Source organism: Sturnus vulgaris, chromosome 5, assembly GCF_052056855.1.
Source record: "Sturnus vulgaris isolate bStuVul1 chromosome 5, bStuVul1.hap1, whole genome shotgun sequence".
Taxonomy (NCBI): Eukaryota; Metazoa; Chordata; class Aves; order Passeriformes; family Sturnidae; genus Sturnus; species Sturnus vulgaris.
The window spans coordinates 29,720,698-29,745,849 of record NC_142247.1 but is presented as its reverse complement, the minus strand read 5'-3'; the positions used below and the strand labels follow the sequence as shown (position 1 = coordinate 29,745,849).

General features: G+C 46.3%; 1 protein-coding gene across 6 annotated transcripts in view; it reads left to right on the top strand.

Moving 5' to 3' along the window:
* Window positions 1–24,838, top strand: part of CACNA1I (calcium voltage-gated channel subunit alpha1 I) — a 168,477-nt gene extending 143,639 nt beyond the window's left edge. For 2 of the 6 annotated variants that reach the window (XM_088165277.1, XM_088165282.1), the window contains 12 exons: window positions 162–313; window positions 2,662–2,771; window positions 3,367–3,500; window positions 4,201–4,271; window positions 7,131–7,209; window positions 7,759–7,880; window positions 8,639–8,977; window positions 9,581–9,727; window positions 13,880–13,996; window positions 14,371–14,539; window positions 15,367–15,563; window positions 17,348–24,838. In XM_088165277.1, the coding sequence (XP_088021403.1) occupies window positions 162–313; window positions 2,662–2,771; window positions 3,367–3,500; window positions 4,201–4,271; window positions 7,131–7,209; window positions 7,759–7,880; window positions 8,639–8,977; window positions 9,581–9,727; window positions 13,880–13,996; window positions 14,371–14,539; window positions 15,367–15,563; window positions 17,348–18,052 (2,342 nt within the window). In that variant the 3' untranslated portion in view covers window positions 18,053–24,838. The remainder of the gene's footprint in view (window positions 1–161; window positions 314–2,661; window positions 2,772–3,366; window positions 3,501–4,200; window positions 4,272–7,130; window positions 7,210–7,758; window positions 7,881–8,638; window positions 8,978–9,580; window positions 9,728–13,879; window positions 13,997–14,370; window positions 14,540–15,366; window positions 15,564–17,347) is intronic. The other 4 variants (XM_088165279.1, XM_088165278.1, XM_088165281.1 and 1 more) reach the window with 4 other exon arrangements.
* The last annotated feature ends 314 nt before the right edge of the window (window positions 24,839–25,152 follow it).

Genomic DNA, 25,152 nt, shown 5'->3' with positions numbered 1-25,152 from the left:
TACCTATTCTTTTCTGTTTTTTCTCTCTCCCAACTACATTCCATTTTCTTTCAACACCTATCACCAATCTTACACCTTCTCCCTCCTCAGTGTTTCTTACCCATTTCTCTCTTTCTTCTAATTTCTTCCCAACTCTGCCCATATCCCTCTCTCCACTGAAGAGGCGCAGCGTTTGCCGTACTACGCTACCTACTGCCACATACGCCTCCTTATTCACTCAGTCTGCACCAGCCACTATCTGGACATCTTCATCACCTTCATCATCTGCCTCAACGTGGTCACTATGTCCTTGGAGCACTACAACCAACCTGTGGTGAGTGAGATCATGCAGATCTGCTTCCACACATTGTCATTTTGGTACAGCTCTCTGGTGGCTACTGCCACCAGCATAAGTAGGACACTTGGGTGTCTCTGAAAACGAGGAGTAAAGTTTTGCAGGAATTAGTTTTGTAGTAGGCAAATTTGTGTGAAGATTTTCATGCGTATCCAGAAAGGTAGTTCCTACTCAAAAACTTCTCCATTAAAATCAATAGAGGGAAGGTATCTGAGCAAGAGTCAAGCCCCTAGAAAGCATGCTGCAATTAAGTCTTTGTGCTTTATATTAGGAAGTGGATATGTGGGTCACCCAAATTTAGCTGCCTGCTTTGCTTTTTATGTTCCCCTGAATCCTAATAGGAGTGGTGGAAGCAGCAGTGTCCTGAGAGCTTCACACTTTGCATCAGATTTCCAAATGTCAGCCCAATTCCCTTACCATATGGCCTCAGCTGAGAGAACCAGAGTGGCTGGTTGTATGTCATGGGATGGGCCATCTTTACCAAGCCACCTTTTCTTCATAAGAGAAGCTGCAGGGCCAAAGTGCTGAGCAGAGCCTCTCTCAGCTGCAGGGTGTCATTCCAAATACAGCACCTTGGAGGCCAAATAAGATTTGCTCTTTGGGTACAGACCATGTACCTCTCAGCGTTCCTGGCAAAGCTACAGATGCCTTTGGTGGAAAAAATTTATGCTGCACATATCAAAGGAGCCTTCTGCCTCCATATGTAGACAAAGCATTAATCATGACGTCTGTCCAGTGACATTTCAGTTTTCTCTTCAGAAGACCCTCGGTTCAGGTGACAGCACTAGTGTCTGAACAGATTGTCTGAGGTAGCTCAGGCTTTAATCAGGAACTAAATCTGTCTGTTCTCATTCAAATATATTGCCAGGCTCCTCTGTTTCCTGCCCACCTTGCCCAACTGCCCAGCTTTCATCTTGCCCTAGATGGTGCCCAGCTTTATATTTCAAGAACTCTCAACCTTTATCTGTTGGTGTCCTCACATCAGATCTTTGTTTCTCAACAAGTCACTCCTCTTCCTTACTCTTCAGCTCCTTCCCCTGGAACACAGCTCCAGCAGAGCCAGCCTGCTGTCAGGCTCTGTTAAACAATCTCTCAAAGCACTTCAAACCCTTCCAGTACAAAATACCACCAAAACCTGTCCACCTCTCACACTAGTTCTTGGTGGTTGTGAAGGGGCAGCATGTAAGAGCCAGAAACCAAACAGCTCAGAGATGTGATGTGCTGGCTCCAGACCAAAGCACAACAGGGTTCCCTCTGGTCAGAGATGACCTGAATCCACAACCAGAGTAACCTCTGTGCTTCACTCCTGGTTGGTAGCTATGCCAGTGCCATTAACAAGGTGTCATTCAGGTGGCATGGGCTACTGGCAGAAGAAAACCCTTATGGCATTTCATGGATTCTCTTGCAATAGCGTCCTCCTCCTGATTATGCTGGACAGTACAGGAGAAAGGAGCAGTAACTGATCGTGAGAAGAACATGGGACAGAGGGGCTGTGTCCTGGTTTAGGGCAAATTTGGGAGGAAACTTCTGAATGGGGTTCCTCTAGGAAACAGATTCAAGTAGTCCCCCAGCTGGTTTGGGGAAAAACATTCCCTTGGAGAGAAGTGGGAAAAAAAATCTATTTATTTAACAGGCAAAGCACTTGCCAGTACAAAAATTAACAATACTAAACAGCAAAACCTCTGGCTGCTCTGAAGAGATGAGAGATTCAGAAGAGTCCTTTCCGTGGGCTGCAGCCCAGCTCACTCAGTCTGCTCTCAGTCCCTCTGGTGCTGGGAAATGCCACAGCCCAGGCCAGGCATGGTGGGTCACAGGTGTGAGCTCCCAGTGCTCTTCTGGGTTTTCAGTCCAGAGCAGTTCGAACAATTCCAAGAAAAAGGAAAAAAACCCACAGTCCAGTGAACTTCTTTGCCTCAGCTAGCCACAAAATCTAATCAAAAGCCAAGGAGAGCTCTCTCTTGCTGTGCACTGCAGACAACACAGTCTGTGTGAAGGATGCAGGGGAGCAAGTCTCGATAACAAACTCTGCACCTCTTCTCTCCCCCTTCACTCCTGAAACCAGTCTTAAAGCTACAGAACTCAATATTCAACACCAACAGACAACTGGGGATACAAGCATCATAAAGTCACCCCAAGACAGGCTGGCTGGTGGTTGCCCTTAGTAGGCAACCTCCACGTTCAAGTAGGTAGGGAGCGTGGGGCAGCTTTCCTACTCAACAATTAATACCTGAGGCAGCTTCCACACCCCAGGATGAATTCCTGGCAGGAGGGGTTATTTGTTTGATGGTGCTTTTGCCTCAATTCTTTTCTCTCTCTGTCTGTGGCAGTCCCTGGAGACCGCCCTCAAGTACTGCAACTACCTGTTCACCACTGTCTTCGTGTTTGAGGCAGTCCTCAAGCTGGTGGCATTTGGTCTGCGACGATTCTTCAAAGATAGGTGAGCAGAAGGTTGTCAGCCATGCCTGGGGGACAGCTGGGCTTGGGGTAGAAGTTTAGGGATGGTGCACTGTCTAGACCTTGAAGTGGTGGCAGAGTGCTCTGACTGCCTCCCAGTTCTGCACAGCATGGACCTAACCTCATCCTCCACAAGCTGCAATGCCTAGGCAATAGCAAGAGTTGTCCAAAAATTGCCTCTTGGTTGGAGTCTGCAGGTTAGGCTAGAAAGCAAAGGAGATGAGGTTAGAGAGAGACATTTTTTCCTGCCCTTGAGGCAGACTGTGAGCATGCTGAAGCAGAACATATATAGCAAAGTTGAATCAAGGTACTAAGGCCATGAAAAGCTGAGCCCATTAGTCAAAGCATAGCGCCATAGTAACACAGCTCCATGCTTTCAAATCAGACTGGCTTGCCTCTGGCTGCTCAGGGTGTCTGAAAAGTGAATCTCTGTTTCTCTGGAAAAGCCCATATAGGCTGACTCAGAATAGGCCTTGAACTCATACATAAGGAAATGTTTAGGATGAAGTGGAGACAAGTACCTTTATTTCTCAGGAAAATGGAAAAACTACATCTTTGTTTATTCTTTTCCTCCAAAGGTGGAACCAGCTAGATCTGGCCATTGTGCTGCTGTCTGTTATGGGCATCACATTGGAAGAGATTGAAATCAATGCTGCTCTCCCAATTAACCCCACTATCATCCGGATCATGAGGGTGCTGCGCATCGCCCGAGGTGAGAGATGAGATGCTGGCCAGAGCAGGGGTGTATGTGGCCATGACTCATTGAGCAGTGGCTGTAAAGTCCTGAGTTTGCCCTGTTCCCAGCCCTCGAGGAGCCTCTAGGGTGTCCTTCATCACATCCCAGCAGAGATTGTAGGATCTAGGACACCCTAGAAGCTCACTTTCTGGTTCCCTGGGAGATGAAGCACTGGGAGGGTGGGCAGATCACGTGAGAACTGAACTTTCTCTGTTACTCATTCCTGGGACGACTAGTAGTAGTAGTGATGTGGGGAGCAGAGGCCACCAAGCAGGTTGAAATTTGCACAGGCAAGGTGATGGCCAAGGTGTGGCAAGATGACATAACAGTGATTGTTGAAGGAAGAGAAAGTGATAGAAGGAAAAAACAAAGTAGGAGGACAATTAGGGTACACTTTCCTGGGGAAAAGCACATGGCTAGAGCGTCTGGGTGAAGCAGAAGCAGCCCAATAAACATGAGTGGCAGAAACAAAATATTTAGTAAAACGGATATGAGCTTGAGGGAAAGGAACAACTTGATTCCATCAAAAGTGAGAAGAAGAATGAGGGGAAAGCCCAGTTTTTCTAGGCCAAGGAGAGACAGGACATCCGTCTTGTGCTACTGTCATTAGTAAGTCACACAAAGGATGCCTCTGAGCTCAGTCTGACTGACACTTCTCTTGTGCTTGTTGTGGCAGTCCTGAAGCTACTGAAGATGGCCACAGGAATGCGAGCGCTGCTGGATACTGTTGTTCAAGCCCTGCCACAGGTAAAGCATCTTCCAAAAAGACTCTCCTTTTCTGTCCCTTTTTCCAAAGGGTTGATTCTTTTGGGGTCTCGGAGGTGGTGTCTACTGTGGTGTGCAGACAATTGCCTGAAGGTCATGTCCAAATTCTCACGTCATTCATGGGGTTACAGCTCACCTTGCATCTGTCTTCTCCTGCATGTGAAAGAAATAAGGCTTGACCTCTGGATAAGAGTATGTTTCTTCCCATCATGTCTAGCTAGTGTCTAACTGTTTGCAACTAGTCCTTGGCTCCTTTCTCCCTCTCCATAAGAAGGGAAGGGTGATTGGAAGCCAGTTCAGGACGAAAGGACATCTTTCTGTCACTGCGTCTCTTACCCCTCCCTAAATGTGCCCCCTTTTCCCACCTTCTTTTTCGTTCACGCTCTCCTTTTCTTAGCCAGTGCCTCCCCCTTCCCGCTTTTTCTTCTTTTCTCCTCCTGGATCCCTTTGTGTTTCTCATGCATGAGAAGCAGTGACACGCTCTGTTGTGGCTCACACAGCCGGCAGTGAAGTGTCTGCTGCAAGACATCGAGACAGAAGGATCTCATGAGCTGTGAGTGGCAGCTGCTCCCAAACGAGATGCTGACACGGTGCTTTACACAGGCTTCAAGCCCACTGTGAGCATCCCCCGTGATGGATGAGCAGTCAGGGAGTCTGGTCCCCTTCCTTTTGGATTGTTGAGGGAGAATTGTTAAGCCAGGAGTAACAGCACCAAGTGGCACTGCGGATCATACATCAGACCCTTGGCAGGCCCTGAGAAGGCAACTCTACTGTGTGATATCAAAATGCACAGGCATTTGTCAGTTGATTTATCAGCTAATGTGCCAGTGCTGGTGAGTGATGATGAGCTGGGAATCAATCTGAAAACAGCATGAGTAGTTACTCAGGGAATTTACTTCTGGTGTTGGTGACAATAAATGTCAATCTGGATTAGAGGAATATGATGGCACAAAAGTGAAAAGGAAACTCTGTGATCTTTTATGGATCCTGAGCTCTGTCTGATCTAGCATGTTTTTTATTTAACGATAATTATTTGTGGTTTATTATAATAACAGTAATAACAACAGTGTTAAATAATTCATGTGTAGGATATACAACATCATTCAGGATAGTTGTGGGCTGAGATACACTGGGCAATAGAAGGAAGGAGAGATGAAGGATGTTCTTACTACAGGCAGATCTGGAATGTAAATTTTTATTAGTTCTGGCTCTGCTGCCACAGACTGGCTCAGTGCACCTTCTTTGCACCTTGCTCTTTTCCATTCCAGAAGCCACAACAGGTGATTTTTCTCAGGCAAGGATCTGGGACAGAGCAGGTCTTCAGATCCAGCGCCTGCATGTCTGTGGCATGTTTATTCTGAAACCCAGATAAATGCACACAGATATTAGGAGCTGGATGAAATAGTATCAAGAAACTGTTGATAAGAGAACTCTGCAAAATATTTGCACTTAAATGATGAGATTCAACTTCTACCCCTAAAATATAGATAATAAATAAAAGAGGACGAAATATTCATATCCCTGTCATGTAGACAGAGAAACTGAGTCATCAGACAGTTAATTGTTTTGCTCATGATGGCAAAGAGCACAGCTGGGACCTGTGAGTCTCTGTTTCTGGTCCTAGCCACAAACCACAAGTATATTCTCCCACACTTTCTCATTTCTGATTTTTCTGTCTCCCATTTGTCTACCTTTTGGCTCCTTTGCTAACCAAGTTTGTGGACCAGGTCTCTTGGAGATCAATAATACCTGCTGCAAAGCAAGCAGATGTCTGAAAGTTTGGTTTCTAGATATTCTCTGGAAGATAATAACAAGCAGTACTTAATCCCTTTGGCATCAAAGCCTATGACTTCCTATTGACTGGCTTTTGCTACCCCCTATAACAGGTTGGCTTTGTTTAAAGTTATGTAGCAGGGATAAAAAAAAATCTCTCCATACTTATAGTTTTGTAAAAATCTGAACTTAAAGGTCTAAAATCCACCAGTTTCAGCATTAAAAGAATGAATCTAGTCTCCATATTTTATACACCGGGTCTTCGGGGGACAATTGAATTATCTGTAATATTATTCTCCAAGATTTATTGGCTTTGCCAAAAGAAGTAGTTTAAAATAAGCTGTCCTTTCCCTTGCACTTTATCCTCTTCCTGACCTTTCTCTTTTTATTCCTAGAGCACAGACTCAGATCAGGGATTTTGGCTTGCTAATGGCATAAAAGGCATCTCCAGTTGTCCTGTTTCAATTCCTTTCCTGTCTTTGTTACTCTGCAGCAATTCTTAATAGTGAATAGATCTTTAATTTTAAAGAGCCCTTTGGAAATGTAGTCCTTAGCTAAGTTTTATTAACTTCCTTTTCTTAACGGCCTGTAGACACAGACCCAGTTTTTCACAGCATTTACTATGGTGTCTAATTTAGTCATCAGAAATAATTCCTTCCAGTGAGTATGCAGGGAGCCAGGATGTGGCAGTCCAGGGGAGTGGGTGGGCTGAATCATTTATTTCTCTCCTGAATTTGGATGGCACAGCAGTTGCAATGACTAAATTAGATTCCTAAAGTGATAGGCCCAGTGACCACATGCATTCAGATCAGGAACTATTTAATTTTTCAAAAAACCCATTAAGTCCTCAATTTTTCCACGCCTTCTCTTCCCACGTGCCTGATCTTCCCCCAGCCCTGATGGCAACTGGAGTCATCACTGAACATTTCTCAAGTGTTGAGCATTTGTTTGGTTGCATTTGTACACTGGGATTTCACCATTGTTTTCTTCAGACCTGGAAATGTAGAAACACTTTCCATACAGATGAAATAGGCATTGGGATAGGCTGACAATGCCATTTGCTTTCAGGTGGGAAACCTTGGACTCCTCTTCATGCTCCTCTTTTTCATCTACGCTGCTCTAGGAGTGGAGCTCTTTGGTAAACTGGGTAAGTCTCAAGCAGATCTTGCTTCAATGTGAGCTACAGACATGCTGGTTGGGGTTTCTCAAAATCAGAACTCTTCAATAAAGGGACCGAGTTATTTGATGGACTTTATTCTCCCTTATGCATAATTGATGCAAGAGGAATTTCCCTCTAAGTTGTTGTCCTAACAGCCTAACAAGTAAAAGCAGCCTCCATTTTCTCTTACATTCTTAAACACTTGCTTTTCCTGCACTCTGTCCCTGACATTACCTTCAAGATTACAAGAAAAATTTACGAAAGTCTATTTACATCTCTTGCCATGGAATATTGATCAAGAAGAAAGGCAGCCCAATGACATGCTGGGAGGATCCTCCTGAGCAACAGAGTTACACTGCCTGATACCTTGCGGCTGGGCCATCAAGGATTTTTCCATATTGATGGCCAACAGCCAACTGTTGGGCAGGGTGTTGATGCCGTTCATTACCTGAGGTCTTCAGGTTGTGGGTTCATGTTGTTGGTCTCAGGGCTGGCAGTGTGTCCTCTCCTGAGTGTTGCATTCTCCTTGTTTTTCAGTGTGCAACGATGAGAACCCCTGTGAGGGCATGAGCCGCCACGCCACCTTCGAGAACTTTGGGATGGCCTTCCTCACACTTTTCCAGGTGTCCACGGGTGACAACTGGAATGGGATCATGAAGGTAACTGGGACTTGGAGGCAAGGATCTCCTCCTTGTGGGGAAAGAGAAATTCTGATGTGTGGTCTGTTCAGCAGAGCTCGGGCTAGCAAAGGGAAGGGGACCAGAACACAGAAGCTGGGTCGCTAGATAATGTCCATGCTTGGTCCAGAGTCTCTCTCCCCACCATGGTAACTCACACCTTGGGGTCATCTAGTCCTAGAGACATCTGATTGAGAAAAGTGCCAGTTTTTCTTGGGAGGAGAAAGAAAATCATGTAGGTTAGGAGTGGATATCCACTGTAGTCAGGACTGTTATCAAAGCTGAGCACAGGACACATGTGTTGGACACGGCACTCACCTGCAGAGCTACCAGGAAAGCACAAAATCAATTCTTCCTTCGGGGGACAAGGAGAAAGCAAAGTTCTTTCATCACATATGGTGCTTTTGAGAATAGATGGGAGAAGGCAGTACCAGCCTGCTCGTTTTTGGTCTTGTTCACATGTGTGGGGCTATAGTGGCATCAACATGTCATGGTCTGAAAGAGTTTGCTTCATATGCCTCTGGATGGTTTTGCTCTGAAGCAAACAACATATGAACAGAGAGTGTCCCAGATTCTTTGGGGACCTCATTATGCCAAAAGGTATGGGGCGATAGAAGTGTTTGCCTTGTTCTTTCCATTGGCATCAGTGTTTTTTAACAGAGAGAACAGCCAAGCTTCTGTTCTTACTTGAATCTTTCCTTCTTTCCATCATTCCCTCTCAATCCCAACATCCCCTCAAGGATACCTTGCGTGACTGCAGCCACGATGACCGGAGTTGTCTCAGCAACCTGCAGTTCATCTCCCCACTGTACTTTGTCAGCTTTGTGCTCACAGCCCAGTTTGTCCTCATCAATGTGGTGGTAGCTGTGCTCATGAAACATCTCGACGACAGCAACAAAGAGGCCCAGGAGGATGCAGAGATGGATGCTGAGCTTGAGATGGAAATTACTCATGGGCTGTGCTCCCACAAATCAGGCTCTCCAAATTCAGGACAGGGAAAAGGAGCAGGAACAGGAGGAGGTGGTGGTAGAACAGATCCTGAAGGACATCTGTGCATGAGATGTTACTCTCCTGCCCAGGTGAGTACACCTTTGAACTTACTAACCAGACTGCAGCAAGGAGCTGTGGGCATTAGCTGGGCAGCTCAGATGACTGAGGGCTTAGCAGTAGCAGAGTCTTCCACCTCAGGGTGAAAGGTTTGCTTTCAGCAGTAGACTTTTGAGTTGATAGGATCATGTAGGGACAAGGCTATGACAGCAGTGTGTCCTGTTCATTGTTATCATTGTGTAGGAACCTGAGGGCCAGCAGAGGAGGGATGGATCAGATCAGCTAAAGGTGTGACAGGAACAAATTTGAGAGGGGAGCTCAGGACAAGAGTGCAGGAGAAATGGCAGATCGAGAGTGAGTGACTCCAGCAGAGCTGGAAGGGAGACGTGAGCACTGAAAGTGAATGAAGACTGTCCCTCCTTAATTTTTTTTTTCATTGAATTCTGGCACCTTTACACACCCTGTGGAGCAAATGTTCCCCTCATTGACCCTGTGCAAGTACCTGCAGAACAAGAATCTACTCCAGATGAGTCAGGGTGGAGAACCCAGCCCCAAATTCACATAAAACTTGAAAGCAAAAAACTCGACATTCTTAAAATGATCTCTCCCATCCTCCCCCCTTTCTTGTCCCCTAGGAGAACTTATGGCTGGACAGTGTCTCTTTAATTATTAAGGACTCCTTCGACGGGGAGTTAATGATCATCGATAACCTATCGGGCTCCGTCTTCCATCATTACTCCTCGCCGGCCATGTGCGAGAAGTGTAACCATGACAAGCAAGAGGTAACCTGCGTACGAGGATGTGTGAGGGGGCTCTTCCCCCCGACCTGCACACCCACACCCACGTGCCCGCAGGTCGTCCCGTGTGTGCTCCTCACTGTAGATTGTGTAGACAGTAGAGCTTGTTGACCTGTGTTTGTTCTCTGTTGTGAAGTGCTGGTGCTGCCTCTAGTACAGGCCTGCCCTCCTCAGCCACACGTGGATGTTTGAGGTGGTGGAAAAGTGAGATGTGACAGGACACAGGTCAGGAGGGACTGAATGACCTGTAGAGAAATGACTATGAAGGCATCCTGGCAGCTCTTGTTGTGTTCAATTCTGCAAGAAAAGTCTAGGTTCAGGCTCACGTTGGACAGAGAACTCTGAGGATCTCACCCCAATAAGACTACTCAGGAGCAATTCAGTGGGAGATTTAAGCTTGTGTTTTGTCCTCGTTTTAAGCGTGTGCCTTCTTATTCCCTATTGAGGTCGATCAATTAAGCACATGTTTAACTGCCTTGTTGAATAGAGTCATGTCTGTGAGCAAGGATTGGTTGGTGGTGAAAACCAGTTCATTAGTTTGAGCAAAAACTAAATAATGGGCCCACTGAGAAAGTTTGTTAGCTGACAAATGGGTTGTTGCTAAGAGGAGGACCAAATGGCTTAGACTTGAGCTACTAAAGTTGGTACATGCTTTGGAAAACTCCTTCCTAACAATTAGTCTTTTCAGGTTGTGAAACTTGAGGAGCAAAATAGTCTGGGAAGGGTTAGGTGAGCAGCAGAACTAATTTAGTCCTGAAATAATTTTATTGTATGTAGGTGCTCCGATTTTGTGTGATCAGACTTGTAGCAATAGTGTGGCTCTTCTGACAGTAAATTGGTACAACAGTGGCAAACTTCACCTTCTCCTTCCCCATAACTGACTCAATATGTTGCTATACCTCATAAAGAAACAAGGAAACTTGGGGAAAGAGCTCTTATTGGCAGATCATTCTATTCATGTTTGAAGAAAGCAATATTTTGTTTGGTGTCAGATGCCTAGTTCTGATGCTCTGATATTTTTTTAGCTTCTCAGCTGTCTGCTTTCCTCCATTGCTTCCTTTTGAAAGTATCAAAATGCAAACATTGCTGCAGTTTATCATTATTGAGACCCTTCACAAATTAATTTTGCATTAATGCAACCAAATAACTTGTTTCCAATTAAATGCAATTTCCATTGCTTTAGTTAAGTCTTTATGTTCAGCAATTGGTGTTCAGCTTTCTCAGCAAATGAGATCTCCTCAGGCATTTCAGAATGATTTCCCCCAAGTTAAGTCATTTGCAGCTAGTTTGAAAACCTCACAGATAGTCTTCAGTATCCCGCCTACGAATGAAGACAATCCATTTTCTTACCTTTCCAGCAAAGAAACTAGATAGCAAAATCTTCAAATGCAACCCACAGCCAGAGCAAAGAATTTCATGTAATTATCACAACTGAAGAATTATTCTTAGATCATACTTTCTAATGGCTGTTATAGAGCCATAAATTACTTTCAAAATTGGTATTTCAATGCATCTAAAATGTGGAAATGAAAAGAAATTATCTACGCAAGAATGAATTTAGTAATAAAACACAGTTCATATTTTGGATCATATGAGTCAAAACTATACCTTGGGATTTTAAGCCAGGATTGATCATGACCTTCTCTTCATATTTCAAAGTAGGAAAAAAATGGAGGAATTACAGTAGTACATCATTATATGGAATCCAGCTAACATCAGCAATGCACACAATCATTAAATTAGAGTGTACTCTGGCACATCAACATATCCAAATGAGTATTGTACACAGACTGAATTGTACAGTCCCAGAAGAAATTGACAGCAAGTTACATAGGCAAAACTATTTATCTAGTCCTCTTAAGTGCGTGTGTGTCAGAAAAAAACAGTATGTTTGCTGTCCACCCTATCAGCCTTAAACTGCCCTTCTGACAAAAATCACAGATTAGGCAAAAATGTTCCCTCCAATTTCATTGGTAGTTTAATTCATCAAGATGCCGAGCACAGTGGATGGACAAAACATTTAAACGTATGCTCAAACTCACTAATGTGTGCTAAGCTTTTTGTGGCATTGAGCAGAAGCGCTGAGTGCCTTTCCCAATTATGATCCTGATACTTTATTTTCAAACCAATTATTCATACAATTAAGGATTTTTGTGATCATGGGTCTGTTTTTAAAGATATATCTGCAAGTAGTTTTTTTCTCAGGGATATGCGTGCATGGTTCAGTATCTCAGGCTGATGGTCCTGGCAGGTTTCATGGATTGAGATCTAGTGAACAGCCCCTTCTTTCCCACTGGAATTTAAATTTTTTTTTTTTTGTTCCTCATCTTTAGTCAGCAGATTTTAAAATATTCTACCGTAAGAGAAGCAAAAAGAACAAAATCTCCTTTTTTCATGGTGCTAAACTCTTCTCTTGTCATTTCTATCCTTTCACTCTTGGGATGGTTGGCAGACTTCTGTATATGGATGACTGAAGTGTGTTTAGCCATGGTAGGAGTTTGTCAGTGAACACCAGTGAAATGTGTTTGAAATACCTGCAGTTTATTTAGTCATAACTTTGCTGATTGTGGGTTTTGTGTAGATCCCAGGGTGGTCAGAATTTTCAAGCAAGTGTTTCAGTGACAAACACACTGTTCTGGCTTTTGTTGAAATCCTTTTTTATGGATGGCAAAGGTAGTCACAGATGTTACCACATGTCATGCTCGCGTCTCTACAAGCGCTGTAAGGCTGTTTTGGTGTAGAGTAGTACATGAGTAGGCACATTAAATGGGACTGGATGAAGACTGTGCTCCTCTTCAGGAGTTGTTGCTGACTGGTGGTTGTGTAGCATAAGTTCATTGTGGGCTCTCTGTGCATTCGTGCTCTGAGGAGCAGTTGATGGTTTTGGGCTTTCTCCAAGGTTGAACAGCACCATGTTCCTGTGTCAGAATAATATCTCAAATAAGGATGTCATTTGTGCACTTTATTTAAATCCAGCTCCGGTTTTCCATTCTGTTTGCTTAAAGTGCATTTTCCCCCACGTGGAGACCTCTTCCAGTCTCTGGCATTGGCACAGGGCACTAAACTTCCAGCTCGACAGTCATCTCTCCAAATGTTTCACCTGCTGTCATGGCACATGAGCTGTACCTGCCTCTTGCAAACACAAACACATGGCCAGAAGCTGTCCCAGCTGAGACAACCCAGAATACAGCTCTCAAGTGTTAGCTGCTGGTGGTGCAAACTTCTGCACTCTAGAGACCAGTGATGGAAATCCAAGCAGAGGAGGGACAGAGTAATTGCTTAGGCTGGTAGAAAAAGATGCTTTTCAGGCATTGGGATAAAGAGTCGTCAGGCAGAGGGGATTTAAAAGCTTGGAGGAAAGAGGATGGGAGAGGGGCATATGTGGTATGAAACAGGCCAAGATACTGAAGCAAGGTCAGGCATGGGACTGGAGCAGACCTGAAGCACAAGAACAAGAGAGATGCAGTGGTCAGATTTGCTTTCAGAAAGCAAGAGAGATCAAGTGTAGGTGTGTGGGAGGGCTGAGTTTAGAGATGGAGAACAGAATGGAAGACAGTGTAAGGTAAGATCTTGGGTAGGTTAGAGGAGAGGAGAAAGGCAAGATGCAGGAAAGCTGGAGAGAAACAGGGTTTCAGTAATGAAGGTAAGAGATTATGAAAAGCATGATATTGGCATGGACTGCAAAAGGCATGACTTTCCCTGGAATGAAAGCACCTTCATGTTTAAGCAGGGCTGTCTGTGGTGCCTTCAGAAAGAGGGGTCCACTCCTCATCCCTCAGCAGAGCTGGCTGCCCTGTCACCAGCCTGAGGGATCCCTCTGCCTGCCTGGCTTTACTTGCAGGGCCTTGGGCCAGCTATATCGCTGTGACAGATACAGGACTCGTTCCTCCAATTCTGGGACTAGAGGAGCATGGATTGGTAGCAGCCTGCTTGCAGATCGTGTATTCAACCTTTCTTATAAAGTGAATTCTCCTGCCCAGCCCAGGTCTGGGTTAGGCAGTTCCTGATATATCCAAGGAATATAACCTAAAATTGATCTTGGGTCTACAGGCTCTCACTTATCCACCATCAACAGTGTGACTGCTTGAAATGTGGGTTCCAGGCACAACCTCTGATAGCTCCTTTCCCTTCCTACAGGTCCAACTGGCTGAAATGGAAGCATTATCTCTCAACTCAGATAAGTCCTCTTCCATCCTTCTAGGAGATGAGTCAGACAATCGAAACGCTGCTCAGCTGAGTCCTAAGGAGATCAAGGTTAGCCTCAGACAGCCATGGGCATCTTACACCATGTGCTGTACTTATGTGCCTGCTCATTTCAGGTGCTCTGCATTCATCCAGGTGTCCCTGCTGAGGAATATAATTCTGGTCATTTTTCAAGAGCTTCTCCATAGAGACACACCGTGGAGTAGGATTTGAGGAGAACAAAAGAATAGATGTATTTGAAAGTTCTCTTCACTACTGTTAGTAACTTCCTCTGAATTAGTCAAAAGGGATTTCGGCTGGAAAATTGAGCATCTCTTAGCTAGCTTGAAGTTATTATCAGAATCAGTTCTTCTCAAGGCTTTGAAGTCTGCTCTATCATCTTTCATTAAATTTCACAAGGCTTTGTCCTCACTTATTTTTTCCAGCAGGATGGCCAGGACAACCCTGACTCCACTGGGGCAGACAATCTGGGGGAATGCCTGCTTCCAGCATCCAGTGAGGATGGCTCTACAAACCCAGACAGTTACCTGTGTGAAATGGAGAACACTCCTTTCAACTCAGTTCAGTCTTGGCTAAAACATGAAAGTACCAAAGGTGAGCAGGGCTCTCATTCTCCAGGTCTGCTGAATATGTGGGTTTTTCCCCTGCTTTCCTTCTGCCAGGAGGGGGAGAGTTATTGTGACTTGGGGTTACCCTAACCAAGAATTAGCTTCCAGTTTGCTAACTTGCTTCAGGAATGGGGGGAGGAGCAGTTCCTTCCTTTTAGTTGCCACTTTTTATATCTTCCCTCAGACATGACTCTGTGAAATATTGTGGAAGTGCTGATCCCCATTTGCAGTAGTGCGTCCATGCATGGTCAGAGAACAGTGGGGACAGATTCTCCTGACATGCCAGCTGGATGAACTGTGCTCACTCAGCACAGAAAAACACTGCTGCCACTGAGACCAAGTAAAGGTTCAGGAAACATGGTGGAAGTGCTCCAGTTCTACTCTTGAGCATGCTCTGGTCTCCTGTGGTCCCCAGCTTTCTCAAACCACCAATTTATCTCCCTTCATCCCTTGCATTGCAGGATTTGGGATGAATGTCCTCTGGCAGCGATATATACTTGAATCAAGGGATTATAGCTCATCATTTCTCTGTGAGAGCAACAGCAGAGCTAGCCTGTTACCTTATGGCTCTGAGCTGTGTTAGGTCTTCCTGGTCTGGTGCAGGTTTCTGTGCAAAAAGTGGGATCCTTAATCCGAACACCAGAGTGAGGCTTCTTAGCCAGGGTGCATGTTCCTGAATATCCTTTGCTTACTGGACCTGAGACTTTGCTCAGTGTAACAGCAGCAAAGTCACAAAATAAAATCAGAGGACTCTTCAACTTCTTTTTTTCTTCTATTTCTGTTCTCCTCCCCTTTCTTTTGATGCTCTGTCAGTCCCTCCCAGCCCCTTCTCTCCAGGTGCATCTTCCCCTCTGTTACCTGTACCAACAGAATTTTTCCACCCAGCCATCTCTGCCACCCAAACAGGGCCTGAGGAAGTCTCGTGTCCACACAACCTTCCTAAGATCTCTCTGCAAGGCTCGTGGGCATCACTGAGATCTCCAGGTGTGAACTGCTCACTTCTCCATCAGGTGAGGAACTCTGCTTCTGTCTGCTAGGAAAACTCAATTTTTACATCCCACCCAAACAGAGGGGGTTGAATGAGGAGGAGGGCAGAGGAAGGAGAGGCAACTGTGGTCACAGGCTGGGTAACCTGGATCTGTAGGAGGAACACAGTGGACTGCAGAATGCAGGAGGGTAGGGGAAGAGAGTGGGTAGTATAACAAAGTGGTGTTGGATAGCTCTCACCCCGTGAAGTTATTTGTTCTTCTGCTTTGGATCAACAAATAGTTTGGCAATTGCAGTGGGTCCCAGATGAAGATGAAATCTCATCGCTCTGTAGCTCCCCCCTGGGTCCCTGGCACTGGGTGTGCTGCAGACACCTGCCTGCACAGCAGCCGTGGTGTGGGCCAGGGAGGTGACAGCTGCACAGCCTCCTCGGGTCCTCGGAACACTGTGACTACAAATCATGCACCTTCTCGGCTGGAACAGGCTTATTCCCACCTGTATCCTGCACATCCCTTAGTGCCCCATCCACACACTGTATCCCTAAGCCCTGCCCTGCCCACTTAACTCTCGCATCCCAGAAAAGTGCCATCTCTTTCTGAAAAGGCAGCTATATCTCACTAACAAAACAGAATAAGAGCATCGAGGGGAGATCAGGTGTTTCTGAAGTGCAGAAGACGCAGAGATGAAATCCCAGATGAAATGCTTGCTATTGTTCTTGGAAGATACTCCATGAACAGGGACACTCTATTCCAGACAAACTAAAAAAATAAAATCAGTTGTTATCCAGCTATATATGACAGACACTGTTGGTACAGTACAAACGTATATAAATTCACCAAGGATAAATTCAGCCTTGGTCTGAGACTGAGTTGTTGCAGTGTTAAAATTTCTGGTTTAAGTTAAGACACAAAGAGGTAGAGCCCTGGAGCTGGCACACCACTGGGACAAAAGTATTGAATTGTTATAAAGGAGAAATTAGTACATTTCTGATTATTTGACACAGACTGTATTGAATAACTATGGAGACTGCTTCCAGTCCTACATGCATCATTCCCAGTGCAGCGTCTCAGTGATGATTGCATAGTGCAGACCAATTTCCTAGAAACAACTAAAATGCAGCTTAACGAGATGAGCCCTGATGCAAGGAAATTAAGGCTGTTTCCTCTTTCTATTGGAAGGAGACCGCAGCTTTTTACCCTAAATGAAAGGGTAGTTGCTGCTAGTGCTGGTCAAAAGAACCACGGCCTCTTTTCTCTCCCTAGATATTGCTGATTTTTTTAACGAGAGGAGGTCTGTACGAAGGTCCCTTGATTCCTGTCCAGCTGATAGATATGTCCAGAGTCTGTGTGGCAGGTTTATAGGGAAGCCATGAGTGAGGTCCCACAGGGAAGCTTCGCTCTGCTGCCTCCTGGACCACCAGTGCTCAGGGAGAGCGTAGTGGTGGGTGCTGCAGGGCTCACTGACACAGCATCCCTTCCCTTCGGTGGAGCACTTCCGGTGGGAGGGGTAGATTCATCCTGAAGCAGAATGAAATTAGCTCAAAATATCAAAAAACCTTTACTCCTCCTTACCCAGAAGGAAATCCCCGTGGCAGGCTGCATGGCCGGTGCTTTGTAGCATCGGTTGGTTTGTGGCTCCCTTCCCCAGCAGAGAGTGAGAGAGGAATGGAGTTTTTCCCCTTTCTGTAATCGTGGCTTATTTTCCCACCCCAAAGTACCCCCAAAACCAATAAGGCAAAGTCTCTTGCCCACTGCCCATCTCCTTGCTGAGAAGTGTTTTTTCGTTCTGTGCTGCTCTCGCTGCCCAGCGCCCCGAGAGCGACACGTCGCTGGACAGCCGGAGCAGCAGCTCGGCCGGCAGCCTGCAGACCACGCTGGAGGACAACAGCCTCAACCTCAGCGACTCTCCGCAGTGCGCCCTGGACCTGCCGGTGGCTCTGTGCCCCGTGCCGCCGGCGGGCAGCCACAGACCCCCGGCAGCCCCCCTGTCCCCCGCCTCCCGCCGCCGCAGCCTGCGGGGCCGGGGGCTCTTCAGCCTGCGGAGCCTGTGCCGCCACCAGCGCAGCCACAGCAGCGGCGGCAGCACCAGCCCCGGCTGCACCCACCACGACTCCATGGACCCTTCGGATGAGGAGGGAGCGGGCAGCAGCCTGCGCGGGGGTGGCAACAACAGCGAGCCCTCGGAGACGCTCAGCAGCCTCTCGCTGACCTCGCTCTTCTCGCCGCCGCCGCCGGGGCTGACCCTGGTGAAGAAGTGCAGCAGCACCAGCAGCCTCCACGCCAGCCCCTCGCCCCGCCGCCCCGCCGCTCACCACGCCAAGCCCTTCTACACCGTGGACCCTCGGGGCTTCCTCTCGATGCCCTCCTGGGTGACGGACTTCTGCAAGGACACGGCCTCGCCCAGAGAAGGAGAGGAGCCGGATGGCCCCGGCAGACTGGGGACAGGGGAGCGCGGCTCCCCGCTCCCTCCCGGGCTGGAGCTGGGCGACGGAGTCAGCAAGAGGAACAGATGAGGGTCCCTGAGGTGCAGGGAGGGAGCGCTCGGCCGCTGGCATGGGGAGCATGTTTCACTAGCTTCTCCCTGGCAGCAATTCCAAAGGATTTGCAAGAAAAAGAAAACAGGCAAACAAAGATTTATAAATATATATATATACGTAAATATATATATATATACATATATATATATAATAAATATTCTGGTACCGTACCTCAGAGGTGTGGGAGAGTGCAAGCAATACGGGAACAGTCCTGCCTGGACCATCACCCCAGAGACTACAGTGACAAGAAAAGGCCATGGGGCTGGCAGGGACAGGACCCTCCAGCCAGGTGACTGCTACGTGGCAGCTGTTTAGTTATATACATATACATATATAGAGAGATCGATTTATTTATTTTTTTTACTGAGAGATTATGAATTTCAGAAAGTGCTAAGGAAGAACAAGAGAAAGGAAGGGGGGCCGAAGGAGCTGCTACGCTAAACCATGAGTGTGGGGTGAAGGGAAGGGAAGCAGGGTGAGCAGCAAGGGAAGAGGATCTGGGGCTTGCCTGGTGTGTTTCTGGGAACTTATTTATTGTTCATGCTTCCATTTCCACAGTTAAAAATTGTGGGCCAGATCTTCAGGGTGAGAATAAATTGGCAAAACCTGCTGTTGGTGTAAAGCAGCAGAGTTCTGGCTTGAGGTGAATTCATGCTGATTTACAGCAGGTGAAAATCTGGCCCCAGCAACAAAGAAAAGCAAATAGCCATGGACCACAGGGAAACGTTTTGAGGTGAAAAGCCTTGCTTTGAAGGGAATGTGTGAACACAGCGGGCACACTCGTGGAAGGAGGGAGGGAGGCTACATGGCTTATTTTTGTTGTTGTTTCGTTGGGTTTGGTTTTTTCATTTTCCAAAGAAAGAAAACTACAAAGGGAAAAGAATTACAAGGTTCGTGGGGATGTTTGGAGTGGGAGAGGCAGGGTAGAAGGGAAGGGGGAGGTAAAAACGGAAGAGTAAATTGAACTATTCCCCCTTTTATTTGCAGTAATTGTGATATTTTATTTTAGAAGCCCAAAGGTGCAAAAATTATCCCTAGAGAAACCCATCTGTTATTTTTGTATCTATAGCTATATATATTAAAAGATTACAAAACCTAGAATATTAAAAAAGACATAAAAGCAAAGGGGGCTTCAACAACACAAAATGCAGTCAGTCCCTTGGCTGAGGGCTAACGCTGTTCCAAGTTCCAGTGGAAAGACCCTACAAGGACATCCTCAGCTCGTGGGTGGTTCTGTCTCCTCTCTAGCATCATCCTCTGGCATTTTCCTTGTTTGCATCAGTGTAGCTGGGACCAGAGTCCTAATCAGTGCCAACCATGGACATGGAGAGCAGCGAATGTTGATTGGAGAGAGCATGTGTGTGTTTGTGTGTGCATGCCACTGTAAGGATGCTGATGTGTGTTGTGTCCAGGCCAACTGGCTCACCAGCTGGAGAGATGGGTGGGAGGGACAAGGAGAACTGCAGCTCTCCTTGTCTCTGCCTTGCAGGGCAGTGGGAGTGGGGAGGACTGCAGAGGGTGAGGGCAGAACGACCATGACCTGCCTCAGGATCCAGGATTCTGTCCAGCATTATCCTCTCCCAAGTGGTTGCAACAAGGCTTCCAGAGGCTGCTTCCCTCCTTGCTTTTCCAGTGGTACAACTGCACAAGTCTCCTTCCTGGCAGGGCCAGCCTGGATCTCCTCCTGCAGCATTCCAAGGTTTTATACCCTTCCCAGATTTGCAAGTGGGTAGGAAAACCAGCCAACCGAGGAGAGAAAAGAATTTTGGATGTCATATACCAGCCCAGGGATGTTCCACTCAGGTGTGTCAGAGAAGACAGACTGGGAAGGGCAGCAGGGAGATGACAGCAGCCTAATGGAGACAAGAATGTTTAGAGCACTGAGGAGAAGGAGCAGGGCTCCCTGTCCCATTTTTTCCATCAGACCAAGAGGGCTTCTGCAGCCCTCACAAGGGTCTCCCATCTGGCAGAGCATTGTGAAGAGGGCAGCACAAAAGATGTTCTGATTTGATTGTGACCTGTCTGACTTTAAAGCAGCTGCTGCATCTTACAAACCAGGGTTGTAGACAGCAAGCACATCACTTGGGACCTGCAGCCAGGAGAAGGATAATTACTGTGTGGACTTCATTCATTTGCTCTGTTGCAAGAGCATGCTGACTGCAGGGAGGTCAGACCTGTGAGTAGAGGACAGGAGAGCCTGGGTCCTTGTCCTTGCAGAAAGAATGCAAGTACAGATTTATTAAAGCAATAATAAGGGTCTTTAAATGGTTTTTTTGCACTGGTGGTTCTTTGGGTGAATTGCCCCTGCTTGCTGTCCCATGGGCAGAGGAGGGACGTGACACATGGTTTCACATCTTCAGGGAAGGAAGTCAGTCCCTAAGTGGCTGAACAATGAACTTGGGTTGCACAGGGCTTTGACCCAAACCCAGAGCTGCTTTGAAGCCAGAGGCAGGGCTTACCAAAAAACCCAAAGGGTCGAAACCCATCCAAACCCCAGACACTTCAATGCACAGAGTGCTCCTTGGAAGTTTGCCATAAGAGAACAGGGAAGTGGGACTCCAAGCTGTCCTGGCAGTTGTATGGGCTGTGAAATGGGAACTCAGCAATGGGAGAAACATCAAAGACTGGTGGAGTGCTGGAAATTACCCCAATATTTGATCATGGGAGAAGTATGGCCTGCACTTGGGATAGCTGGGAGGGAAGAAGGGTATAAACATGGTGGTGGTGACCTCATGGGGTGACTACAGCCTCTTGGATGGGTATCTCTGGGCTTATTCCTGGCTGTCCCTGGAAGTGACATCTTTGTTTCTCCCGTGGTTTGGGGTTTATGGCAGTCCTTCTGCTCTGCAGGATGTCTCCCCTTCACCTCCCAGCAGGGTCATGCTACCTCGCCCACCTCCTCACAAAAGGGCTTTCACCCTCGGCTGTATGGCTGGAGCAAAAGGCTTCTGGCTTAGGAAGGAGGTTGTCATGGAAACAGAAGACTGGGTTATCCTTAAAGAATATTTTGTCTCTTTCTTTTAATTATTTACTAACTGTTTCAATAAGAAGCAGAAAACATCTATCCTTCCCAAAGAGGAGGCAGAACACTAAACCCCAGCAAGAACTTTGTGGTTTTGCTGGGGATTTCTGCAGCACTTCAGGTTGTGCAGTTTCTCCTGGCAAGAGCTGCCTTTCCCAGCTATGCCTGGCTGTTGGCACATGGAGAAACCTCTGTCATCACCCGCCCACCTCCCAGACAACACCTGAAGGCAGCTTAGGATTTGCCCAGGCATCTATTCAGCCTCTAATACTCCCCACTCGCACAAGGGACTGTAGGCAGGCAGTTCCTGCCAGGACCATCTCTGCTGTCTTACCCAATATTGCTCTGTTTTGTCCTGCTGCCACACTACCCCTGTGCCCAGCTCTCCCCCACGTCTGCCACTGAAAGCAATCCCTCTCCCTGCTCCATCCTGAGTCCCTCTCCAAGCTCACACCTCGCTGCCGTGTCCTGCTCTCACTGCTGCTCTGACAAGCAAGGCGCATTTAACTCCTTTCACCTTGGCTCTACCTATTTTAAATATTTCTCCAGTCTTTTTTTTCTTTCTGAGGTCTCCCTCTAAATTTTCCTCTCACAGTGAGCTCCAGGCCTATTGATGTTGTTCATTGCAGGTGCAGAGCAGAGCTCACCCCCTGTGCTTCCCACCTTCTCTTGAATGTGGAATCCTCAAATGCTCCAATCTGCCCATGGAAAACACACTTGTATTTGGATTTTTTTTGAACCTAGAGACTCTGACTCAGAAGAGCCAAATGAGTGATGCATACCACTATTTGTACTTTCATGGCTTCTACATCTTCATCTATCTTCCTTGCTACTACCAAAAGTCCCCTATGAAATTAGTTATATAGAGATCAGCTGCCAACATGACCACTTTTTTCTTCCAAGGAAAGGTGGCAGGGTGGTTCATTTGGGCTTTTGGAGGGGTGTGTTGTTTTGTTTAGTTTTTTGTGAGGCCTGCGTAAAGGACTGCACACCAAGCAACCCTCAGTGAAATTCTTATGAGCTGAGTAGGATTTGGTGGGAGGGGAGGAACTGAAAACATTACTGAGCAAGAAAATATTTTTCAAATAGAAGAAATATAAAGCAGAAAACCTTGAAGTGTTTTGAGGAATTTTGTACATTTCACACCAAAATGGCTCTCACATTCAAAATACACCCAAAGGGCATCACAGAGGTCTTGTAGCCTGGTTGGCCTCTGGTGACTGAATCCTCAAGACCCCAGGCCAGTTGTCCACCTGACAGGGCACTGGAGATGGGTCCCAGGTAGTGAGATGCCTGCAGGAAATATGCCCTGCACACCCACCGTGCAATGAGAGCAGAAGTCGTTCCTAACACTGGATCAGAAGCAGAGATTTATTTTTAGCCAATGTGACTAAAAACTCAACATTTATTATGGAAGATATGGAGGTAAGTGGCTTTGGTTCACTTGGGTTCATCACAAGAATTCCACAGAGAAGGAAAAAATTCAACCCTGTGGATTTTTTAACTAGCTATGATACAAAACACAGTGCACATTGTAGGAAGAGCTTGGTACCTTGCAAAGACAGGCACCTGGATGTCTGCCACCCAGTTCAGTTTATATTTATGTGACTGTTTCAGTTTATCTATATGTGACAATCTATACTGACTTTCCAAGTATCCCCCTTCCCTGCTCTTCACAAATACTTCATGAGATCTGCCTTGCTTCTCCTTTTTTCCATGTTATTTTTGTTCCTTGCTAGGGACTGGTTTCCAGCAGGAACTCACTATCTCTATATATTTGAGTTATCACTCATTTCTTCCATCTCATTTAGAAGAAATATATATATATATTTCTTCTCTAGCACTTTTTTCCTTCTTCTGCATATTTCCAAGCCCTTGTTTACGTTTACTAAGATACTGTCATGCAGGAGCTGGAGCTGGCAATCTGCTATTCAGTATTTATGCCTCCTGGCCACGTCTAGAGCAGATGTGCTCAGTTTACAAGGAAGGAGCTCTCTCCCCCACCAAAACCAGCATCCTAGACACTGATTTGCAGCACACCTCTGCTTTTGCTCCAACATCAGCTGCAGCAATAAGCACTAACAATCTGCCCTTCCCCTGATGCCAGCGATTGCAAAGATGAGCCATGCGGCGGGGTTCGTTCTCAGCCTCGCTTTGCGTGACAGCAGCACTGCCGAGCATCTCTCATGCCCGTGGCATCAGTGAGAGCAGGGAGGACCCCACACCTCACGCAGTTGCTCCCATGAGCAGCTGGGCTGTTGCCATGAAAAGCGTAGCAGGCTCCAGCTCACGCTCCCCCTTTGCTGTGCAGTGCTGAGGACACAGAGGAATACAAATCTTTTTCCTTAGTGGTTTTGTCTGTAGTCACCAAAGTCGACAGACACGGCTCTCCCTTTGTCTCATGGTCCGCAGAGCAGAATGATAGCACAGGGAGAGGCACTGTTTTACCAAGGACGTTTTCAGAGACCAGAGCACTTTAACCTTCTGTCTAATGCTGCTTTAACTATCTGTATTATTTTGGAGAACTTTGAAAGATGCTGCAGCTGTGGTTTGTTGCTTTGTTCTGTTCTGCTTCTGGTTGCTGGGGCAATGTCAATGCACAAAGTGCACCATGCAAACAAAACAGCTCTTCCTGGAGCTCTTCCCCTTTATTTCCTCCAGCTGACTCATCCTGGATGAAATTTTTGTCCTGTAAGTTACCTACTTGTGCTGACCACAGTGAAGTGGGATTTTTCATAGTTCTGCTGCCACAACTTTCTTTCTGTTCTTTTATTTCTTATGCTGCTAAGGGAATAGCAGTGTTCCTTCATAGAGTCTGCCAGAGTATCTTCAAAAAGCAACCACCCAGCACAAGCAGGCAGGGCAGCCACCCTTCCTTCCCTCAGAAACACTCTGAGGGGCAAAGATTCTTCTTCAAAACAAATGATCAGTGATACCACGGGCTCTGTGGATGGCAGTCTGAAGAGAAACTGTTTTTTAGTGAAACATCTTTAATCCAAGATTTGGTCTTAAATTGAAAAGTGCCTGTTTAGGAGAGAGCCACCACACACAAGGAGGAGAAGCATCATGCAAGAACTCAAGTACGTGGTCCATGCACAGGCAAGCATTTTTATTACCCCGCAAGTCCTTGGTATAAGACTTGCTTTTGAGCTATTACAGCTTTGGAAATTAAGTACCAAGTGGACTTTCCTCTAAAAGCACCGCTGTTATCCTTAGCTGCATCTAATAATAACTGGGATAACAATGAAAGTGAGTGATCCCATTTCTCCTTTCAATTACTTCACCAACACAGTTAATTTACTTTTTCACTTACACACTTCTTTTCTCACCTCCTTATCTGAATCATATGAAGGGCTGATTTCAAAATGGTCTACGTACAGATGTATTACACATATTCTAGTTAATAATAGATATTTCTAAGAAGAAAAGCTGAGTGCAGTGTAAATGGGGCGGTGTGGATAAAAGATCTGCTTTTGTGTGTATAAACCCTCTACATACATACAACTGCCCAATTCTCCCTATAAGTTAATAATTCTTGGCACAGATTTTTGAAATTACCTTACCTTGAATGTAGAGTTAATAACACATGAGAGACTGTTAATCATCATGGCCACTGATTAGTTTCTGCTGCTATTGTAAGCCCAGGCATAGGAAATAATTCAGAAAGGTAAAAAAAAAACAGCCAACAACAAACAACATGGCATTAAATTAAAAAAAAAGCACGGACGCTATTCTGAAAATCCCTCGGTGTCTGCTCAGTATTTATTCGTATGCTTCCACAGTCACTGCTGCTTTGTGTATGTGCGTGGGCGTAGGCATATACTTGTTTCAGGGTGATTGTGGCTTATAAACAGATCTCCCACTGGTCTCTTTTTTCAAGGATATATTAAAGCAGTAAACAGCCCAAACTGCTGACTCGAGACACTGCTCACCAGCAGAGCCCACAGCACTGAGACAGGCAATGTCTGGGCAACACTGTCTGCAACGAGTTGCAAAGGTCTCTGCTTGCCCCAGGGCAGCCATGTACCACGGGCCTGGGACAGGGGGCAACCTC